We start from the raw sequence: 24,675 nt of genomic DNA, 5'->3' as shown, positions 1-24,675 counted from the left end.
TGGATCTGTGTATTGAAAGAAAATGGGGATTCTGAGAAAGCAAGCCGAGAGCTGCTTCAGTTTCTCAACCTGCCTTCAGGAGAGACTAGCCCAGAGAAAAGGATCTCAAACAAGTGCCCCTTAGTCCAGCAAGTTTCCTCCAGTCTAGCCCAGACCCCTCTTGTTCCTGTTCTCACTCATTTCCTTGTGTTGGGTCCACAGCGCTAGAAGACAACCACTTGAGCTGTTCATAGCTCTCAATAGCTTTTCCTAATCTCTCACCTTCAAAGGTTCTTCTCTTTCAGTGTTTTCCTTCCCTTTTCCTAGACAGTATTAAGACTGAATCAATTAAACTATCCATGGATGGGTGTTTATTGAGCACCTAGTCTAGTACTGTGCCCCCTAGAGGATATGGAAGTACTCAGTCTCAGTCCTCAGGGATTTATACTCCAGTTAGAGGACATAAGGTGGGTGGACATGAAAAGTTAACCTCTCCAAACAGCCCCCTCCCACACATCCCATAAACAGGGCCAGGGAGCACCTTTCAGACCTGGAGCAGCTGCATCAGCAGAGGCCCTCCTCTGCCTCCTTCCCAGGCCAGCCTGCAGAATTTTAGACCTGACTTTGGCAACAATCATCAAGGTAGAGCAAGTAACTCTTGATATAGGGGTACAGCCACCACTATTCAGGGTCCTGGAGATGATACCACCAACTCCCTAAGCATATAATTTATAGAAGGCTTGCAATATCAATATCCATCAGTGGAGAGAGTTCTCACATTGATAAAATCACAAATCCTTGATATATTAACGTAAGAAATTTTTAGCAGAATAGCGTACACAAATACTCCTGATGAAAATATGAAAAGGGAACAGGCAGACTTTCATAAACATTTTTTTATGGCTGACCACATCCTCAAAGTGACACAGTTGAATCAATGGTAGAGAAAACACAAGAGCCCACTGTGTATCTGGTTGTTGTTGATTATAGAAAGCAAATCAGAGCCTCAAAGGAGCCTTTAATGCCTAAGTTATGATCACAGGAGCATCACTGAGAACTAACCCTTATGGTTCTGAGTGAGACATGAAGCAGACAGGATAATCTGGTGAACGGTGTGTTCCTCTACATGTACCGGTCTCTGAATGACATCGTGCTGACGTAACATCATCAAAACTTAAGTCTCCTCTGAGGCAACAGCTCTTGAAACAGATTATTCTAATAAGACACCAGAGGAAAAAATAGATGAAGAACGTATTGAATCCAGACTTGGGATGAAGAGCCTCATACCAATGGCCCAGCAGGTTGATCAGGTTCTGGTGGTGGCCAATGAGCTAGGCCTGGAAGTGACCAGGTAAAAGAGAATGAGCTAGAATGTGCTTAGAAAATTGCTTCACTTCAACTACTAGTTAGCTTAAGTGTTAATTAGCCAGATTCAAGGACATGTCTGTTTGCTTATAAACTTTCAGAACTGGAAGGACTCTTTTTCCTTCTCTTTCTACGTTCCCTTTTTTGCTTCTTTCTTTCTTTCTTTCATATATGATCTTCCTTCTTCTTCTTCCTTTTCCCTGTTGTTATCTAGATTATTCTGCTTTGGTTCATCTGGTTTTTCCCCCAATTCCCTCAGTCTCTAAGTCTGTTGTCCTTTCTATCACCACCATCTTTTATTCCTCTTTTCCTTTTGCTATCACAATTTTAGCAGCAGCAGCAACAGTAGACACCACTGTCTGTTAGGCTTTCTTCCTTCTTCCAAAAGAAGTCCCATTGTCTACTTGTCTCCAGGAGTCTCTGCATTCTCCACACATCCTCTGTACCCTTCTGAGGCTGTGGAGCCTAAAGTCTACTAACGACTAGTTTTAGACCTTCACAACCTAAGCTAACAAAGCTGAAGAGCAACTGCATTTTATCTCTTGTATAATAACTGAATTGCAAATAGCCCCTGTGCGCCACGAGGACATGTATAGAGGTAGAATGCTAACTTCTGCAGAAACCAGCCCTTTGCTGGGGACAGCCACTTTCCATCACATTGACTGAGGGGGTCACTCCATATTTGGCAGCGTAAAAGAAGAGAAGCCCATGTGGGTTGCATGTTTCACAAAGGGAATAATGTTTCCCATCCCAGAGAATAGAAGGCTCTCCTCCCTGTCATGGAAGGCAAATCCGCTCCACTGCCTCTCAACATGGGCAGGTCACAGACTCAAGCTTTGTGAAAATATCCGTTCTAATTACACTGGGCTCTTAGCAATTATGATGTCACCCAAATCTATTAACCTGTGTATGGATGGAATCATGTTGGGGCCAAATTTCGTTTACTCATGTTCTGTTGTTTTGCTAGCTTTGGGTACATTGCCATCAATCTCAAGGTAACCCTGCCTAAGGGAATGTTCTAGATGCTACCACTTCTTTTCCCCCCAAGTCAAATACGTGTATATATAAAGCAAGAAATGCTATGTCTTGAAAGCAAAACAATTCCATAGCACCTCATTTTATCACCATGTTAAGAGAAATACAGAGGACACAAGAGAAATGCCACTATGGGTTCCTTTCCCACCAACAGCAATAGCACAGAAAAGGGGAAAACAGCAGAAGCGCATGTGGAACAGATGTCGTTTCAAGACAGCCTGATTTGTGCATCCAGGTTTTTCAAAGGGCTCCTTCTGCCAGCACATCTCAACATTTACATTTATAAATTATTGGGGGCCAGAATGATTTATGATCAAGAAATCCCTGAGAATGAGTGAGGGGAGCTAGTGACGTCTGTCAGCACTTGGGGACATCTTGTCCCTTTGGGACTTCAAGTCAGACCCAGCTAATTATTTGAAATCAGCCTCATGAAAAAAGAATATGGATTTTAACTGTCTGCTCTTTGGTACTTCCTTACAGGTTTCCACCTTTTCTTTGCAATAAAACTCCAAATTCATGTTGGTGGCAAAACACCAATAACACAAACCTGCTTTGGAAATGTAAACGAAAAAATGAGGTGCCTCTCCTTTTGCCCCCCCACCCTGTTTTTTGCAAGGCATCAGAGAAAGTAATCCAAAAATATTTGGAATGGAGATTTTTATGAGATCTTATTTTTCTTCTTTAAAAAAAAAATCAATCTCTTTGTTCCTCACACACATTTCCTGTCAATAAAATGAAAAATGATATAGATTTAGGAGGATAGTGGTCTCAACGTAGCATCTCTCATATTATTATTCCAGTATCATCTGTTACAAAGTAAGACCAATTCCCACATCTAATTACAAACAGGATTTCAGAGTCGTTAAACAAAATACATTTCCATTAGTGCTTCTGGGGAGGGGGGGGGGGAATGAAGATGAGGCTGTGTTGCACCTCTGCCTGGCCAGCGTTGAAGATTTCGACTTCTGTACCCCGAGACCACACGTCTGTAAAGGATGAGTGCAGCAGCTCCCGAATGTACCTGGCTCCAAATGGTTTTCTTACGGCCATTTTCACATTGTTGTTAGTTTCTGTGCCGTCACCTTCAGCCCTTCCAGTAAATATCACAGCAAACTGAAAAGCTCCCCCGACTACTTGTGAGGGGCCTGGAGGTATTTTGCTTCCTTTCTACCTAGCCATGGTACCCGGATTCTTCAAGCTAATTCTGTTTCGACAAAGCTTACATATGAAAATAGATTGCTTGCAAGTGTTGTTTCCAGGTAATTTGGAGCCAATGAGACAAAGTTATTTTTCTGCTATTAAAACAGGGCCCTAGTCCTCCAAATGTAAGGCAGGTAGCAGACTAGATAAATCAAGCAAAGGAGATCATTCAATATGTCTATGTAGCGGAAATACAAACTAAAAGCTATATATTTTCCCTCACTGAATGTGTGCATTTCTCATTAGCACTAATGCATCAGGGGAAGAAAAGCCCTTAAACTACTGCTGAATGACTCAAGACCACAAGCTCTTCTGCTTGACTGAGTTACAACTTTTCACATGGCAAGTTTCTCTCAGGTAGATGACCAAGCCCCAAATATGAAGCTCTGGGGGGTGCCCAAGAGAACCTAGGTATGGCACAAGTGGAAGAAGAGCCATACAATGAGCTTATGCCTACATGCCAAGATGACCAGCTATTCTAGAAGGGCAGTAAGGATGCCAGACATCAGGTTTACAATCTCAGTGCTTTCAGACTTATAAGATGCCATGTACAAGCAACAACTCAGTGAGGTAAGTGGTACAAATATTATTGTTATCATACCATTCGACAGATTTTAAAACCCTATGGCTCAGAAACGTGAAGCACTCTGCCCAGGGTCACACAGCTAGCCAGCATCAGAACTGAAGTTCCAACTCAGGGTTCCCAAGATCAACTCAATGACAACAGAACAATCAGTTTCATCCTTCTACCTCCTGCCGGGCTAATCTCTGCCTTTGGTAGAGCTGACAATTCATTCTTCTTTCACTAGTTACTGCCTTTGGGTAGACCAGAGAAACAAAAGGCCAATCAGAACAGGCTGCAGGGCACAAGAAGAAGTGAAAACCTCAAGGCTGGCCGTGTAGTGTACATCGGCTTGGCCCTGTGAGTGATCTCCCCATTTGAAAACTCTGCACCCATCAACACAGCAGGCTCTGTCTCCCCCCCACACACACACACCCCTTTATGATGCCCCATTCCTGAAGTAGAACAGGATGCAGCATAGCCACGTGGCCAATTCCTCTCCTCTATCTCCTTCCCCATGGCAAGTCCATAAAGTGTTAGCCCAGCATAGAATCACAGAAATGGATGGTTGAAGGGACCCTGAAGGCCACCTGTTCACACCTCTTCCCTTCCAGAAGCTGAGTGACTTGAGCCAAGATCATACAGCTAAATAAAGGCTACATTTGGATTAGAGGCTAGGGGCCTGATTCCCAGTCTGAGTCCTTCCCACTGCACCAAGGGGCTGAACTGGTCCTGAGCTCAGTACCAAACGTTCTGACTAATTCTCGCCCATAAGGATTTCCAAGCTTTTCCTGGCAGTGCTGGGCTACCGCTTAGGGGCAATGCTTTAGCCAGTCCAGATGTACTAACGGTATCTAATCAATGTCACCATTTCATAAACGACAATATCAACAAAATGGTGGGTTTTCATAAATACACAGACTGATAACGAGAGCCCTGTCTGGAGGGGAAACAGCCACTGAGACTTTGTTCAGGAGAGCCACCATCACTCCAGTGACCCTGGGAACGTCCAGGGTGACCAAGAGGCACATCCACATGTACGATGAGGACACACACACCACTGTCTTTACATCTGCGTTACATTACAGTATTTAGATTATCATAGTTTCCAAAGCTCTTTCCCATTCTCTGGCCACAATAACATGGTAAGGTAGACAGCAGCCCTTCCCAATTAAAGACATCAAGGCCCTTTTTCACCCTGGAGATGCTTCTTCTGATTGGGATGTCCTGGACACAGATCATCATTTCATGAGAGCCTCAGGCATGCTCGCCTCACTACCCAGTTCACTCCGGACTCTTCCCAGCCCGCAGAAGCAGCCCTGCTCTCACATCTGGAGCCCTCCCTTCACCACACACACAGTTAAGCCCTTCAAGGGATATGGACTGGCTTTTTTGCTTAGATTTCTATCCCCAGTACTTAGCATAGTGTCAATCATATAGGAAACATTTCATAATTCATTCTCTCTCTCTCTCTCCCTCCCTCCTCTCCCATTCCATTCTCAGAAGATTAGTTATTATTCACTTCAACAGCCATTTCTTGAGCACCTACTATGGGTCAGGCATAGGAAATACAAGCACAAAAACAAAACAATATTTATATAACACTTTGCTGCAAATTAAGCCAGTGTCCACACTGAACTCTAGATGGATCCAGGCCATTGTGTAGGGATCTAAAATATTTTTACATCAGATTTCATAGCCAATAAAATTAGCACTGAAGCTGGGCATTAAGGCAGTCATGGATTAAGACCATTTTGATTCTAAACTACCCTTGTTTGCTGTTAGCCTCATTCAGCTGTTGGAAGAGCTAGATATGGGGGAGGGGGCCCCACATCCATCCTACTCCTCGGTGAGCTGGGCTCCTTACATCAGCACTCCTGATGGTACATCCTCATTTATGAACCTCAGTTTCCCAAACACTAGTGGCTTCTAAAGATAAGGCCATGTGATAAACTAAGGTAGGTGATTCCTCCTAGAAGTCTTCAATTACTACTCATTTGGTTCCACAGCCCAAACATCTAGAAGGATCTAGCAGTAATTCCAAGGAGCAAAGAAAGGGGTGGTTCTAGCTTGAGGTACGCAGGGGCAAGGTAGGAAGGCAGTGCCCTCCACGTAGTCCACTCATAAAACATTTCTTGAGAGGAAATAAAAAAAGCTTCTCTTGAGGGAGGCTCAGAGTGCACCTACCTTGTAATTGTAGCAAGGCTTGGGCACAATCTGGGGCCACGGGAGGGGAAAGGGTATGGAGTGACTCTTCTTCCCTCCTCCTAAGCAGAAGGCACTTAACTGATCCTGCTGGAGCCTGGAGAAGACCATTTGCCCTAGAGAGTGACTTAGGCATCTACTTATTATATGTTGGATAGAGAACCTGGAGTCACGAGGCTACATGTGGCCCTCTAGGTCCTCAAAGTGCAGCCCTTTGACTAAATCCAAACTTTACAGAATAAATCCTCTTAATAAAAGGATTTGTTCTGTAAAACTTCGACTCAGTCAAAAGGCCGCAACTGAGGACCTAGAGGGCTACATGTGGACTCGAGACCTCAGGTTCCCCATTCCTGGGGTAGCTAAACACATTCCTGGATGCAGAAAGGAGCAGGAATGCTGCATGTAGTCCTAATAATGGGTCCCTTGTACAGAAGAGAAGTGCTTGCTGTGTGAAACTGAAAACCTAACATTGGGTTCTACCACTTACTAGCTTTGAGCTCCTGGGGAGGCTGGTCAAATTCAGTTTTCCTATCTATAAAATGGGTCTAATAATACCAGCAGTATCTCCCTCCTTGGGCCATTGTGAAGCTTCACTGAGCTAATGTGAATCATTTGTTTTATAAAATTCTAAATGCTTCATCAGTTCTTCTCACGGTTTTTCTCTAGCCACATGAATTTGGAGTATGGGAAATGTGTCCCATGCCTGAAATAGACCCTTAAGTCTTGGGGTAGGAGAAATACCACTAGACTTGAACTCAAGAGGGACTAGGTTCCAAACTCTCCTCTGACATTTACAATCTCTAACTCTCAGACTCCTCATCCACAAAAAGGGGGTTAATAATATCAGTTACTTCCTTGGAATATGCAAAGGCTCCAGCAAGATAAAGAGGCACGAGCAGGACTTGGCACCAAATTATTACCTTGAGAAAAACGGACTAAAGACAATGTTCAGCATTATCTAAGTGTCCAGTTTGAGGGTTCCAATTTGCACTCATGGTCTTAAAAAATTAGCTCCCTTGATCTTGAAGACCTAAGAAAGATACAAATCTTCCTCTTGGCAATAGGAAGGTAGGAAGTATGGGTGCAGAATGGGGTAAGCACCTGATCAGTGGGCTGGAGGTTCTTCTTAACAAGGGTTGAGTAGGTTTTAATGGCTAGAAAGAGGCTAAGGGAAACCGTCTCTTGGGTTAAAAAAAAAAAAAAAAAAAAGAGCAACATTCCCAAAAGAGGAAATCCAGCACCTTTACCACTGAACTTATACCTGGGTCTCAATCCTGGTTCTGCTACAAGCCAGCTGTGACCTTAAGCCAGTCATTCCCCTTCCCTGGGCCTCCATTCCCTCACCTGTAAAATGCAAGTGTTGTATGAGTGAAATTCTCAGAGCCTTTCCAACTCTATGAATTCTCTAAGTTTTTCAGAAAAGGTAGAACCTGAGATGCTACCACGTTGCCTCCAAGGCCTAATGCCTAGATGTGAAGTAAAGCCCTCAACCCCAGCCGAGTGCCAACAGACTAAGTAAGGCTGCTCTCCAAAAGCTGCTCAGCCCACATTTCCCAACCCACTTTTGGTCAATTACTATTCTTCCTCATCCAAAGAGAAAGTTATGTCTGGTTCTTAAACAAAGGAAAATTACCTTGAAAAAATTCAAAATCAGTGCTCTCTTGGAACCTCCCCAAACGACACAACTTTTGCTGCTTCCTTTGACAGACTAATTTCTAAAAACACACAAAAATTCTCATTTTTCAAATTCCATGTCATTACTCTCAGCTTAACTGTCTCTAGAATTTTTCCTTGGATCAGGTATAAATTAGGTAACGTGGAACTGTGCTGCTTGATTGGGTGTTTTCTAGTTTAGAGACAATTATATATTTACATACATTCATCCATAGTCAAGGAAGAGAAAAGGGAAGGTTAGAGACTAGAGAGTTCTTGACTGTCCAATGGGAGACCAAAACTCCCGGTACCTGCACATCTTTCAAGCTGGATGACCTAGGAAGGAATCTGATTTTTTTGTGCCTCATTTTCCCCCCTCTATAAAATGGAAAGAAGAGTGGTAGCTTCCTTGCCTCCTAGGAATGATAAAAGGGTACTGGGAAATTAAAAAGGGAACTTGGCATGCTATCTCAACCTCCATGCCTTTGCACAAGCTTTCCCATAAGCCTGGAATACACTGCATCCTCACCAATATCTCCTAAAGTCCCTGTGCCACCTCCTAATAGAGCCTTTACTGATCCCGCTAGAGGGTATGCACTCTCTTCTTCTTCCTCAAATTATCATGTAAATGTAGGATCTCTGTATAAATGGCGCACCACCACCATCCCCCCCCATGGGATGTAAGCATCTTGAGGAGAGGCACTAGTTGATTATTTCTGGCTCTATCAGCAGGGCCTAGCCCACTGTCTGGCACACAGTAGGATTGCTGGATTAGATTGGAGTTAGCAGAATTTTGAATTGTGTCTGTAAGTCTACATTATGATAAGACTGGTGATTTGTGTTTGCTTTGGAAATGCTCAAGCAGGTGATTTTCCTAAGGAAATATTTTACGTGAGTTGGGGGGGTATTCAAAGAATGAGTCTTTAAGGACGACCCCAAAGAGAGTCCTGTGAGCCCCAGGTGGCATTCACAAAGATGAAAAAACCATCTGTTCTTTGAGCTTGTCATCTTTATTCTTACAATAAAATAACAGCCTAGGCATTCGGCTTCTTGAGAATAAAAGACCTACCTCTTTTGACTTTCGAAGCACTTGAAAATTTAAAAGGGAAAAACTGGAAAATGCTGACCGGGTAATAGCTGGGTGTTCATGGTGGGTGTAGAACAGGAAAGGTTACAATATGGATCTGTGCCTACGCGTTTCTTTTCAACGCAAGCAGCATCCTCCTGCTTCTGCTAACTCGGCAATCATACAGCTGACAGATTCCTGGGTTTTCTAAATAATGCATGGGCTTTTCTTTGAACATGTCAGTGCAAAAGTATCAATTCTGCCCCTGTGTCGTTGGTGACGCTGATTTGCCTTGACAGCATTCCATTAAACCAATGAGTTTTTCCCCTCCTGATGGTTCCTTAAATATTCCTCCGAGTGATGTATTTGTGGTTTTTAAAACAGATTGTGAAGGATGTTTGCATTTATGAGAAAAAGGCCTGGCAGGTACAGGGAGGGGAGAGGGGGGGGCGTGGCTCAGGAAGCCTGGAACCAGCCACCCCAAAGCCCTGGGCTGGACAGCAGGGACTATTCTGTCCCCAGGGTACCCCAGGTGCTGAATGCCAATCTGACTCGACCACAATCGACAGCTCCTTGTCTGAAAATGGAATAACAGAACCTATGGGTAATCTGCCATTTGTATATCCTGAGGAAATTGAGCTCAAACAGTCAGTTTCTCTCTAGAGAGAGCAGACACAAAAGTACTCAACTGGTTTGGCCACATCAAGGAGTTTCAGGGAACAGGTAGCATGCCATGGCCTAGTAGAACACCCTGATGCCACTGGGTTTCTATCGTGTCAGTTCAGTCAGCATCCTCCAAGCCCAAAGAATTGAGGGACACTGATTCTCAAATTTTACAGTGCATTTTCATGGTTTTTATAGCATCTGTTGCCCCCATACAAAGTAGACCTGGAAAATTTGAATTGAGAGGCAAAAGAATTTTTACCTCCCATTTAAAAATTATTCAAATGCAAAATCACCATCAGCCCTCTAGGAGGCACTGAACATATTTCCCTCCACCTTCTCAGAGAAATACTAGGCTCTCTTAGTGAGCATCTACAGTCAGCAAGCTGGCAACCAATCTTTACAGAGGCAGAAAGACTTGAAATTCAAACTAATTCACAAGTACAAAAAGCAACCTGGCCCTAGGATCTGGCAAGGACCAGGTTTACACATGGGTTCAATTTGTTGTCTAAGGGCCCTCTCTGTGAAGGTGACAACCTACGGAGACATGCAGCATCTTTGTTCAAATTTAAGAAAATCATAGGGTTCAGTACCCTTTCTAACCAAGGCCAGGAAGTCAGTAAAGGGGATTAGGGATGAAATACGTCCTGCAGAAGGGAGAACTTCAGGTGAGTTTGGAAGGAAGATAAGAAGTAGAAGAGTAAGGAGAGAGAGCATTCTAGGCATGGGGAACAGTCAGTTCAGGGGATGGAGTGCGGTGGGCAAGAGACTACTGGGGGACCAGTGAAGCTGGACCACAGAGAGCAATGAGGGCAATTAAGTATGAGGAGATTGGAAAGTTAGTTAGGGGCCAGGCTGTGAAAGCCTTTGCTATATGCCAGGGAACTTGACATTTAATCTTGGAGCTAATGGGGAGCCATGGAAACTTAATGAATATGTGTATGGTCAGGGATAGGGGTATGTGTGGAATGGGAGGGACAGAGGCAGGATTGTGTTTTAAGAAAACCACATTGGCCAAAGTGGAAATAACATTGAAAAAGTGCATACAAGACACATGATTTCCCAGACTCCAACATACAACAGAGGACAGCCTCTTTCATTTACCCATCAGGATAAGCTTCATCTTGGATAGACACTGCAGATGGCAATGAGCTCAACCCAAAATTGAAAAGGTATGGGAAGTTGGGTTGGATTACAGTGTGGAAATTACATATTGGAAAACTAGCTAACATGCCAATCAGTTAGTGTTTATGACCTGAATGAAGATCCAGCAAAAAGTCTACGAGGGAGCAGTCCCATGAAAATATAGAGAAAAGTATCCAGGAGAAGGGTGTGAATGACAGTGTTAAAGGCTGTAGAGGGTGAGGACTGTAACTTTCAGTGGAATGATGAAGTCCAAAGTGAGAATACAGAGAACACCTAGCACAGACCACTTTCTCAAGGGCTTTAGCAGAGATGGGAAAGGGGATATAGGATGACAGATGGTGACAGTTGATGGGGATGGTTTGATCAAGTGAGAATCTTTAAGGATGGGGAAGATATGGCAGTAGGAAAGGAGCCCTCACATAAGGAGAGAATGAAGGTTAGAGAGAGAGTAGGGATGAGAGGAAGGGCAATCTTCGGGAGAAGGAAGAGGAGAGGATCTAGAGAATATGGCCAGGAAGGGGCTGCCACTTCATATGAGACAGAGGAAAAGGGGAAGATAATGAGAGAAGATATTTGAATGATGTGGAATTGAGAGGAGGGAAAAACAAGGAGTTCTTGAAAAATGGCCTGAATTTTTCTGTGAAGTAAGAAGTAAAGTTCTCAGCTGAGAGGACAGGGGTAAGGGATTTCATTAGAGGCCTAAGGAGAGATGCAAAGGTTAGGAATAGCTGCCTTGGTAAGTGAGATAGCAAATTGATTAGAGGAATGTAAAAGGATTGCCTTGCTGCAGTGAGGACCCACTTGAGATAATATACCATAAATCTGCGCTGGAGCCCATCAGCATGGTTTCATGATTCTCTTTAGCTCTGTTCAAAACCATAGGAGTAGAAGCAAAGAAGGCAGAAAGCGGGAATAATCCAGGGTGGTGGTTTGGTAAGACAAGACTGGCAAAAGGACCAGCAGGCTAAGTATTTAAGTGTAGAGTTCAACTGATTCACCAAGTTGTTGAGATAGGGAAGGGAGGAGAGTATAGACAGGGCAGCGGTGATGACCTGAAGAACTGAAGACTGGAAGGAAAGCTCATGGTGAGAACCAAACACAGGATTGGGATAATAAGGCAGAGGAAAAGATGGAATGATAAAAGAGTGTGACCAGATAAAGGAATAAAAGTTTATGAAGATGAAGTGGGATATTTTGGGGGTGGCTGAGGCATAATGTCCAGGTATGTCATGGGAATGGTGTAAACTGAAGGAGTGGAAGGTGAGGGTAGTTGAAGGCGCATCAATATATTTAGTGAATTCCCCTGGTAAAAGGGCAAAAGTTAGGGTGGAGCTAGGCAATGAACGCATCCAGAGAAGGATAATGTCCTGGAAGTCAGAGATGAAGTGCTAAATTCGGATTGAATAACTCTCAGTGGAGGAGAGGTAGTTAAGTGGTGGTGGGAGAGAGAGTCTGACAGTAGCAATGGAGGGCAATGGCCAGTGGAGTGGGGGCACTTACAGGGGGGAAACAGGAGCAAAAGTGAGACCACAGTGGGAAAAGACTGCTAGAAATTCAGCTTCCATCAGGGGAAAGCCAGGTCTCACTGAGTGTCAGAAAATGGAATGAGTGAGAGAGGGAAAGGGTTGAAAGGAATTTGATTAATTTTGGAGCAGATACTCTAGAGAGCATAGTCAGGGGTAGGGGGGTGGTTGAATCTGGAGGGAGACAAACTCCTCAGCCTGGTATTTCTTATTTCACACCTCTCTGCATATTCCACATTATAGTAAAACTGGAGTATTGTATTAGCTGGGCCCCAGCAAGTCCAGTCCATGTCTCTCCTCTGGGCCCCAGGAGCTGCCATCTGCCAAGGCTGAAAGGCATTCTTTTTTTTTCCAGCTCTCAGAATCCTTGTCTACCTCCTAGGGTCGACTCAGGTACAGTACTTCCTGATCCCAGACACTTAGGAGCACCCCCTCCCCCTTCTCAAAATACCCTGTAATTCCTAATTTGTATACATTTGGTATCTTTAAACACACATAAAAATGCATGCGCATATGCAACAATAACCCCCCTCCCCTTTTAAGGGCTCCATTAGGGCACAGACTCAGTCCTCTCTTCATCTCCATATCCCCAGGGCCTGTCCCAGTGCACACCGGGGCAGGGTAATCAATATGTGAATTGAAACTACAAATTCACTAAACAGATACAGATACATACTTGTATTTACACAGGATGTAAATCTACAATTTTCATGCTAATCTTTTTTTCACTGTGTTTTAAAATGATTCAGTCATTAAACTGAGGATATGATGAAACCCTACATTCAGATGCAGAGTATTTGGGGAAAAAAAAATCAAGTTGAACTTGTAAATAAAAGAAAGGGAAATTGAATAACAATGACCTTCTCTTTGTCTCTTTCCTCCCACAGCTCACTGGGGAGTTACACTAGTTGGTCACTACATATGCTGGTTGGGAGTTTCCTTTCTGCTGCTGGAGCCCAACCTCCTCTGGTCTACTGCTTACCACCTGTATCCCCCATGGTCCTTTCTTGCCTCCTAGCGGATTTCATGCCGCTCAGTCTAGTCCCTTTGGATTTCCTTCAGCTCCTCTGGTTCTTCCTAACTCTTAAGTTATATGTGATCCATGACACTTAGATTTGGGATCTCACGCTCACTCACCTGGGAAGTACCTAACACAAACTGACATTTACCCCCTCCCTTCAAATCTTCCAATCTCAGTTTGGCATCATGACAATCCTGACATATGGGTACAGATGGGGCTGGGTGTGCCCATTCTGTCGAAGACTGAGACTCATAGACACTACCTGATACAAGGTTACAAATCACTAGCTAGCCAGAGGTGGCATTTAAACCCAGGTCTTCATGATGCCAAATCCAATACTCTCTACATTAGGCTGCCTTTCATCTACTCATATTATTTTGATGATCACATATATAGGAATAATGCCCAAATTAAAACTAAAACAGAAGTACTTCGTTTCTCTCTCTAACCATCTCTCTCCTTCTGTTTCCTTCTTTCTGTCATCACTTGTGCAGTTCCTTTGTCATCCTTGACTTCCTTCCCTTCTTCCTTCCCCATATTCAATCTCCCACCAAGTCTTACCAATTCTTTCCCTGTCCTGTTTCCTAGATACACCCTTTCTTCTCCAATCCCAGAATCATCACTGTCATCCAGAATTTAAACTGCTTCATACCTTGACTCCATGAACTAGACTGTGCTAGACTGTGCCATAAAGTTCTGCCCTCTTCTGTCTAGCCTACCTACTTCAGCCATCATGCTTAGTCTCATCTCTCTCCCAAATAATAAGGCTTTGAAACATTAAACTCTAAGAGAGTCCCCCAAAAGCAATCCTGTATTGTCGCTGTTATTTTAAAGATGAGAGTCTTCAATCACACCAACTGCCCCAATACACCAGTAGCCCTTTGACCTGAAGGCTGGCAGTGTAACACACTCCAAGCTGCTCATGCCCCTTCCTGCCCTGCCAGGTTTCCAGAGGAACCCAGGCCAGAAAGATGCATGGCAGCAATTGCTTTCTCTAAGAAATAGTTACACATTCCCACTATTGCCAGTACCCTGGGATTACAAACACAGTGACGCTTTATGGTGAACTGATAATTAGTATAGCATCGTTAGTCTTTTATAAGGGTCTTTTACGGAGTAATTCTGTTAGCATGGTATCTTGACACATGGTCCACTTGAGAAATTCCCCAAGGTTGACTTTGCCCCTCCACACATCTTAGAAAACTTAATGCCACCTTGTTGAGGTTCCATCAGGCACAAAGAGTCAAGCAATTCACTACAAAAGAAAATCTATTTTTCCCTTCAATAGGCTGACTTAGCCTCACCCAGTCTTGGTGTCAATTATTTAAAAACACCTCTTCCAAATCTAAAAAAGATATAGATTGTCAACAATGTGCATACCACTTGCCCATGGCTGTTATTTTCCTTTCTTTACTGGTTCAGTTTAAAACCCACAGATACACTCACAATAACATGTTCTACCTTCTATGTGGGGATCAAATGCTTAATTGGATGAAAAACCATCTACCTCAAAATCTGTCTTTCAGAAAGAATCTAGGCTTTAACACAGCACCGATATGGATTGATGGGGGGGGGGGGTTATTATTTTAAAATGCACTTCCCTTTTTTTAAAAAAAAAAAAAAGGATAACTGTAAGAGGTATTTAAAGTCAATATGTTCGATATGTGCCATACATCAGGATTTGAGATCTGGCACAGTAATAAGCTAATTACTATTGATTTCTGTCAACTTCCAAATGATTCATGAAATGAACGTTTTTTGAAAAATGATAAAAAATACTGAAAGTCAGCAGTTGCAGAATCCCTTGATAAACATAGTCTTCTAATGAAGAAAACAAACATGACAAATTATTTACCCTAATTTTCTCAAAGTTCTAGGAAAAGGAATTAAAGTCCTTTGTTTTTGTATCATTCTCAAGAAGATCCGTTGTACTGCCTTTGGCGGGGAGGATGTTTGTCCTCTTTTGTTTCCTTTTATGAGGATAATATTCAGAGCCAGGAAAACACTGCAAATCAATTTGCAAACACCTTGAAGAGAAGAGCATGCTGGGTAAGGCCCAGCATGGCTTCTTAAAGACCAAGTCTTGTCAGACTAATCTAATCTCCTTCTGTGACAGAATGACAGTCTAGGAGACAGAGGGGAAGGGACAGATGTAATTTGTTTAGACTTTATCAAGGTTTTAGGGTTTAGCCTGAACAATCAGCTCATCAATAAAATGTGAAAATTGGTACAGGACATACACCTGGTGAGGGCTCCAAGATGGCATGACAGGGGCACCGAGGGAGGGATCCTCCACAGACCAAAGGTAGTTTGCCGGCAATTACAGAAAACAGCATCTCCACCTGGATACGTTGTGGACTCAGGGTGATAGAGGTGGTGAAGTAGAGAACAGGATTGTTAAATAGGCAGGAATTATTAAGCTGCCCCGCCCCCTGTCAGTTTGGAGGATGGTTTGAGAATTTTAAAATGATCTCATCAAGTTGCATAAGGAAGGACTGAATTCGTGCATCAAATGCAATGTTAAAACCCTTTAACCAAATAGCGGAAACACAAAATAGGAAAGGGGAGACTCTCTATCAAGCTAAATATGTCCATTTTATGGAGTTTTAAGGCTTACCAAGTGATTACCATTATGTTTTATCATTTGAATCTTTCAACAAACCTGTGAGGTTGCTATTATTATCTCAGAGGAGTTCAATAACCTTCCCAGGCTCCCACAACTGGCAAGCACAAGAGAGAATACTTAAAGTAGAACACTCCTTCCACCATGCTATGCTTCCTTCGCCATCTCCCCAACGTAATAAAAAGACACATGGTGCTAAAGTGACTTGGAGGCAGACCATGAGGCACCAATGGGAGTACGGAATTAAAATGCCCAAATAGACAGAGCATGTAGCATCCAAGAGTGGTTTACAAAGCCCAAGTTAAGCCATTTGAAGAACACCATGAGACAGGGCAGGCTCACAGGAAGTGTGCATGGCTGATTAAGCAGCAACACTTGTGCCAAATGAGCATGAGAAAGGGAAAGATTAAGATTAAAGAAAAGAATGTTTGAGCATAAAATCAACCTGGGGGGTACTCGAACCCAGAGGGGAGGGAAAAATTGTCCTCAGTGCCTCTGAGAATAGATGAAAGGTGCCTTCCCCACTACAACAGGAATTGTTTAGGTTAGACATTTGAGAATTTCCAAATAGGCAAAATGGCTGCCTCTTGAAATGGGTTAGGAGTCTTTTAAAAGAATTGGTTCCCATTGTTGACCATTGTTTCTATCTGACAAGAGTGGGAGAAGTAACAGCAGCCTATAGCCTGAAGAATCTCTGGTCCTATGAAATGAAGCTTTGAAAACTGTGTTCTCAATGCAGGTGTAAAAAAAAAAAACCAACTCAAACACATCTCCTGGTTCCCTAGACGTAAGTCTTATGATCTCTTACAAAGATGATAAATGACATGGAGACCATTTAGGATCTGGTTCTTGAGCTTCTTAAGTTCATCTCATATATATTCATTCTCTCTCTCCCCACCTTCTTGTCCCTATCAAACTTGCCTCTCAACATGCTAAGATGCCCAGTGTCTCCTCCATGCAAGCTAAATGATCATCACACAAAGCTGCACAAGTACAGACCAAGAATGTCAACAATTTCTGCAGGTATCACCTCAAACCCACTTGAGGAAGGCACTATGTACAATTCTTTTGGAACTAAACAATGTTGTTTAAAACAAAACAAAACCTCCATCTCTCTGTACAAGGCAAGAGGCGATCCTCCCAGTCTTTGTTACAGTGTTAAAAAAAAAATAAAGCCTGCTGCTGTGGAACTATATTTCTGATTTGACAGCTACAATTATAATCATTCAGGCATCTATTTCCCACAAACTCTCTACAGCCATAACCTTTAGTGATTAATTAGAAAGCTCCAGGAGCAATAGTACACAGACTAATTTCCTAAAACAATAAAAGACAGAATTTCTCATTTGGAGTTCAGTGAAACACGAACAGGTTGTTATTCATGCCGAAATCTCAATGCAGAGTCATGTTGCTGCCATTAGAGACGCTATTAAACACAGCCTCCAATCAAAGAAACTGGAGGTCTGTCTCCAAAAGGAGAAAATACTGGCCTACCTCGCGAATCTTCTCTCACTGGCATCTCATCTTTTCCCCCCAAACATTAAGAATTCAATTGCTTTTTCAGCCCCCCCTCATATTCCTACTCCTTCAGAGTCATTACAAAACAAACAGCCAGAGCAAACAGAAGCTTTCCCATGAAGCAAATCGTCACTATGTTCATACTGATATGGTGCCCACCTGAGAATGGCCCTTGTATAGCCTGTGTGCTGGCATCTCAACATGACATGGGCTTTCCCCCATGTCATGACAGCAGCTTTGTTCAGGACATGAGTTTCTTTAAGCTAAGGCACTATCATTTCAAGGAAGGGAATCAAGGCACAAAGGCTGATCTGAGAACTATAGAACATTTCAATAAGGGGGGGAGATGAGACAAGGTAGCTACTGGGATAAGAGGTTATTACAAGGACTTGGCAGAGATAAAAAACAAATATCATGTTGTTTTAAGTGACAGAGTATTTACACCTTTTGCTATTCACAGATATTTTCCCTCATTACAGTGTAAGTTCCTAAGGATAGGTACATGGCTTCTACACCTTAGGCTAATGCAACACTCTACAATTTACAGTGTTTTCCTCACAACAACCCTGTGAGGTAGGTAAGCATGGAAAGGGGGAATGTCTTCATTGGATGGATGAGGAAGAGGAGGCTCACCACAGCACCTTATGGTTCCTGGATATGTGGGGAGAGCTCAGTGAGTATGTTAAAAGAATGAACTGCTATAATATGAACAAAAGAATGCCCTCACTGGGCACTGTGCAGAAATTAGGGCAGGTCACCTTATTCCAAGAGGCCTAATTGGCAACTACTAAGTTTTCTGAACCCTAGACTTTGCTCCCTGAGACAGATTCTAAAATTAGCCCTCAGCCATGATGCTTAGCATTTAGTAGGCATTCGATGCCAAGGTGACTGACTGCTGTTTTGGGCTGGGGACTGAATATTAAGGCCCAGCAGTTCAAAAGTCCACTAGAAATATTCCCTGTGTGCTAGAGGAAAAGCAGTATGGTGTTGAAGTCCAAGGGGCTGTTATGCTAGGGTTGATTAAAGAATCTCAGAATACTTCATCCCTAGAATGCAAAGGAAGCACCAATCCAATAATAACCTTTTCTTCATTCTGAACTACTGAATTTTTTATAAAGTCAAAATAAGATCTTCTGACTTCATAACCTGGTCCCAAACATATTCTCTGTAACTTCAGCATGATTAGTAATCCATTCATTCAAGAAACAACCCTTAAGTGTAGTTTTACATAATACTACATTAAACTATAGTACATGACCTAAAATTGTTGTGAAACCTATATTGTGGCTCATGTCCCCAAACTCTCTAATGCTGGTGGGGGAAGGAGAAGGAGGACCAGGGAGCTTGGAAAGAGGCCAACAGATAACAAGCATAAGTTCACCAGAGCTAACCTTACTCCTAAGGCATGCTTGTCATTCTGTGGGACCAAGTATAGCTGAGGCTCCCAATGACTGGATTGAGACGCATGATTTTGCACGGATAGACTTGGTACCTAGTCACTATCATCTAGGAGATCCTTAAAGGCCTATTCGTCCTTTGGATGTTCCTCAGTTCCCCGTGAGTACCTGGTGGGCTTTCAGGCCACGATCATGCCCTAAATCTTTTTTACTCTGATCTGCCCTCCCTATCTCTGCCTACTTTTTCCACCCTATTGGCATTCATTAAGGCAGATCAAAGGTGGCATGTTCTGTCTTTGATTTCTATTAGCTGTGGCCAGCGCTGAAACTAGGAACATACATAAGCCCAGGAGAAAGACAACAAAAATGCATAAGACTTATTCTCTCTGCCTTTCCAAATAGTTCCAGTTGGAAAAAGTATTTTCCTCACTCAAGTACCATAGTGATCTACCTTCAGTGATGGTACAGTTGACAACTCAATATTTTTAAATAACAATTATTTTCATGAAAATGAGGGCCTCCATTTGAGTAGCCCTTGAAAAGCACTAGAGACTAAGCTTAAATATCTATTTATTGTTAAGTCTGCTTTCTTTACCTCTCAAGGAAGGATTAAGTCAATTGTAAGCACCTCATGGCAAGGACAAGAACAGTCTTAACACAACTGGTACAGTACAAAGGTCCACATCTCACACAAAGAGAAACAATAATAAATATATTTAGGGTATTGATCATGCTTAGCTTTCTCCAATGCAGCTGAGCAAAGACATGAGGGTTGACCGGGTTCAAAAATAGCCTCAGAAACAAAGTGTCGATCTCAAATGATTTGGGTTGTCTTGCTAATGTTAAGACAGATCTCATATTAGTTCAGGGTCATTCTATAGAAAGGGCATTTCTGATACCGAGGTGAAAAATGGGAAAATGGATGGCATTGTCTCCCATTTCTTCTGACAATAACAAAAAAATGGCCTCCAGTATAATGCCAGATTTTAGGAGGTCCTTCTAGGCAATGGAGATTTAGTTCTGCAACATTTGAAGATTTGGAAATCAGTGTGAGTCAAGAGTTGGGAGGAGAGCATATTGTCACTTTCCATGGAAGAATGGCATCCTTTCTGTTTTCTCTCTCACTCAGCTCAGTTACAAAAGTGTGTAGACAATGTGAGTAGCAGGGATTTGATGAAAGTGGGACTACCTTGGGACATGAGATCCTAAAAAGGTTGTGTGACTGTGATGAGGGATCTGAGGAGGTCCAGTCACCCTAAAAGGTTTACAACTAAGCATGGAATCAAAGGATCTTCATTGGTTTGGCTATCCTTTGGAAGGAGGAAAACACCCTGAAAAAATAAGCGTAGGAAATCTTATCATACAGAGGGATTAGGGAAGGAATCACCCAGTGAATGTTCTGGTTTGTGTGTATAGGTTAGGAAAGTAAAAAGGAGGAGAAGCTTGGGGGCAATCTATAACAACCGTCATCTTGGCATTCCATAGATGCCACTTACCAGCATTAGAGTTAAGCTCTTCATTTTCAGACTCGGTTCCATTTTGGCTTCCACCTCCATGGAGACTATTCATTGCCATGAGCTTCATCTTCTGTAACTTCATGGCCTCAGCCATGGCAGCAGCTGTAATACCTAAAACCAAAATAGCCACAATTCAAATATGGGCTCTCTCTTAATACAACTGAGGATGGTGCATTTGGTGGCCTAACAATCGCATTAGGAACAGTGGGAAGTCAAATGGAAGCCACTGTTGTAATTTAAAAAATACAAACACAAAGCTATTTTCACCTCCTTTGATCACCTCTCCACTCATCTTCCAAATGACAATCTAAAAAATCCTGTTACACAAATCCGAAACCACAGAGAAGAAAGGTACTAAAAACAAACTTGTCCATAAAATGCCTATACAGTTAGTTAGCAATGCAGAATATGGGGGTTGCCAATGGTGCCCAACAGTTGCTTCACATCACTTTTAATCCATTTTATTGCCTCTGCTATCACATTGAGCATGTACATCAATACAAACACTACAAGTGAACAGACCCAGGAGTGACCTAGAATTTACTAGGAGGAATTCTGGCTGGATCATAGTTGGAAAACAGTATAACATTTTCACCGAAGCCAAGCTACTCACTGCTTCCAAGGCCATCAACATTTCAACACTAATATTCTCCCAGTGATGGCCATAAGTCAGAGAACAACACAACTTGCAAAGAATCAACCTTTCAGGAGACACAAAAAGGACGATGGAAAGATGCACAGTAAGTGTAAGTAAGGATTTGTCCTTAAGAGTTCTGCTAAAGATACTCTCCAAGATACTTGAAACGAGAAAAGAAGGTGGGCCAGTCATTGAACAAGGGCTACATAGGCTGAGGAAGCATGGAGAAGCTATATAATCTGAACAATGAGGGAAATACCCCTGCGGATGACATCATGGAACCACTGAAATACTGAAGTTATACCATGAAGCCAGAGGCAATACTCACAAATGCAGGTAGCAATTAATTTTGGGGGGGGATATTCATATCATATTTCAAGTTACAAAGGATGGGTACAGCCTCAAGTGGGCTTATTTTTACAGTTCGGGGAATTTATGATAGAAATTAATATCAATTTACTGACATTCACTATGTTTAGGGTAAGTTTGTGAGGGACACAAAATCTAAGATATCCTCATTGACCTCAGAGAGCTTAAAATAATTTCTTCAAATGACAGCTCTGTTGTCACCACAACTCTGTGAGATAGGTACTTAGGTACATTACTGAATCCTAAGAGAAGACACATTGCCTCTTTGACCTTCACTGACTTCATCTAGAAAACGAAGAGTTGGATAAGATGAATAAAGGAAGGGGAGAAGGAAACAAAACTGAAAGAAAAAAAAATACTGGAAGAAAGGGAATAATTTTGCTAAATGCATTAGTTGAAGGAAAATAAAATATGACACAGCGTTAAACTGTAAACCTAAACTGTAAATGTACACCTAAATTGTAAAATTTATCCTCAGTACTGGGTTTTTTAAAAGGCTCTTGAAAAAGTTGGCTTCTTCTCCAATATGACTGGCTTAAGGAAAGAAATCATAGTAGTGAGAATCAGCAGAAAGCAAATAATGGAGAAGCGGAGACTTAAGGACCATCCATACAAGGTGACAGTATGTGAATTCACAGCAGGATGTGCCTGTCTTAGGTCTTTCCAGAGAATTTGTTACCAGAGCTCATTTATCTCTAGTTAGTCTTGCAAAGAGGCCTGTTCTCCAAGTGGCAATGATATTAGAGGAACTCTGCCTAGTACACCCAAAGCTGAGGACCTCATGTCTAAAAAAGGAACCTTTACAGCTGTTCCTCTTTCTGACTGACTCAGGAGAGGAAACAAACTAGAAAAGTTGTTAGTGACTTTTTTTGTCCAACTATCAGCTTTTCACAAATCTTTGGTGGCTAACCTCCCCAGAATGCATCCCTGTAACTGACAGACAAGGGAACACCAGAAAAAAAATGGCTTTTTCGTGCAGCTACGGCCAGAGAATTGACAAAATACAGTTCACCACATACTTTGCACTCCAACAGTGAATAGCAATTTGTAAACATCAGTTTCTTTTTTCACTCAGATGTGTATGATGCAACTGACAAAAAGTACAGTAAACTTTAGAAAAAGGACATAAAGAGTATTAATATAGCCAAGAATCACAGACTGCTATAACTTGAAAGGACAAAGGAACCATACCATCTGAGACAGCCAAGGATCATGGAAAGTGCAGTAGTCTTGAAATGAGAAGAAAAATGAGTTCAAATCCTGATTCTGCTATTTATTCCATTCTGTGATCTTGGGCAAATAATTTAATCTCTTTTGACTCATTTCCCTCTCAATGAAATTAGGAGGTACAACTAGGTCATATCTAAAGTCATTTCCAGTTTTAAGACCGAAGATCTAGTCCAACTCTCTCATTTTACAGATGAGAAAATTGAGGTTCAGTCATTGGCAGAGGAAAAGAGAACAGAGGGATTTAATTTTGAAAGTCCTTAAGCAATTTAAATGGTTTCCTGAGATTTTATGAAAGTAGTCTTCATTATGTGTGTGCTCGTCCTTCGTTGCCGAAGAAGACCATGCCATGAGAGAAATAATGACATGACCTGCACTTGACTTTGTTTTGAGTGAGAGAGGGCTGTGCAGGTCACCAGCCTCACTTCTCCTCCAGAGCCATCTGAATCCAGCGACCAGATATTCATCAGGATGACTGGAGATGACCCAGGATGAGGCAATTGAGGTTAAGTGACTTGCCCAAGGTCACATAGCTATGTCAAGTGTCTGAGATGAGACTTGAACTCAGGTTCTTCTGACTTCTGTTCTGGTCCTCTATCCACTGCACCACCCAGCTGCCCCAGTCTTCATTATATGATGTCTTGAAATACTATATTTTCATGGATAGATTGCTTCTCATTTCTCCCCAAGTCTCCTTTGCTCACTTATCATCCATATCTGACCCCCAAACTGTAGATATACCCCAAGACTGTCCTGGGTCCATCCTCCTCTCTTCTATCCTCCTCCTCTCTTAACCTCTTCTCTTGTCATCCTCTTGTTTTCTATTCTCTATAATGTGGCTGCCACCCACTTTTCCCAATCTGTATTTTTGTTTAAGTTGATCACCCTTTTCAACTCTTCCCTATAACATATAAGAACATGAATTCATATAGCAAATGGCCAACCAGCTAAGAAACAGAGAAAAGAACCAATATTGTACAGAGAAAGGAACTGATACTGAAATGGTTCATGTACATATAAAGGGTGTTGACTGACAAATCTTACTCTCTATCATTAGGCTGAAACAACTGTTTCAGTATACTAAATTACAATGAGTTTAGTATCTGGCCAGCAAGAATCATTAAGTTTCATCATCCTAGACGAAAGCCCCAACTGATCTGCCTTAGTTGTGGTTCTGCCCAGGATGGCCAAGTATCTCATCTCTACATGAGCTCTGTATAGTAGGAAACAGAGAAAAGGAATAGGAAATGTACAAGAAATTGGGGGTAGAAATGAGGGAGAAAGTCATATAACATACAAATGCATATGGAAAAGGATGAGGGGAAGGAGAGGAGCAGGACTGTACAAGACAGCAGATCTTGAAGGGATTTGGGGGAAGTGCACAGAAACATCTTCTGGTGAGATTCATCACAAGCATGCCAATGAATGGTGTTCTCCAAGCCCCACATCCCATTGTTTATGATAACTGGGCTTACCAACATGAAAATAGGTAGGGGTGCATGTGCGTGTGTGTGTGTGCATATGTGTATATGCATCATATACAAACGCATGCTGATGGGCTACAAAGTAGCTACCTTGCAGAGAATAAGGTGATTTTCTAGCTTCCTAACTGGTCACTGTGCCCATCCTTTCATATTACTTTGAAAGCTTTGCTGTCAAAACTGTGAACAAGTAAATTAACTAAAAGGGAACTATGAGTAATCAAATCTTGAGGTTTACAATTAACTAAGTGAAATGGAAAGCCAGCACAAAGTAATATGGCTTCATATAAAAACAAAACATTTAATTAAATTAACAGTTAAGGCATTGCAATGAATAACATTTAACAAAAGGAATGAAAAGCCATCTTGATGTGCCATGTTCCCTCAGCCTAACAGGCAAGTACTGTGTAGCCACTCATTCACAATTTGCATTCTGGGCTGCTCTGGGTCAAGTCTGTTGTGCTGAAACAAGAATAAAGAAACATCTG

The 24,675-nt window shown here is 42.3% G+C and overlaps 1 protein-coding gene across 3 annotated transcripts in view; it reads right to left on the bottom strand.

Annotated features, from left to right (window-relative positions):
* Positions 1–24,675, bottom strand: part of DACH2 (dachshund family transcription factor 2) — a 412,262-nt gene that overhangs the window by 113,472 nt on the left and 274,115 nt on the right. For 2 of the 3 annotated variants that reach the window (XM_072626181.1, XM_072626182.1), the window contains exon 3: positions 20,453–20,584. The exons of the other annotated variant lie outside the window; for it this stretch is intronic. In XM_072626181.1, coding sequence (XP_072482282.1) covers positions 20,453–20,584 — 132 coding nt within the window. The remainder of the gene's footprint in view (positions 1–20,452; positions 20,585–24,675) is intronic. 3 annotated transcript variants of the gene reach the window in all.

This window comes from Notamacropus eugenii, chromosome X (assembly GCF_028372415.1).
Source record: "Notamacropus eugenii isolate mMacEug1 chromosome X, mMacEug1.pri_v2, whole genome shotgun sequence".
Lineage (NCBI taxonomy): Eukaryota > Metazoa > Chordata > Mammalia > Diprotodontia > Macropodidae > Notamacropus > Notamacropus eugenii.
The sequence above is the reverse complement of the archived record's forward strand: the minus strand, read 5'-3'. Positions and strand labels throughout refer to the sequence as shown.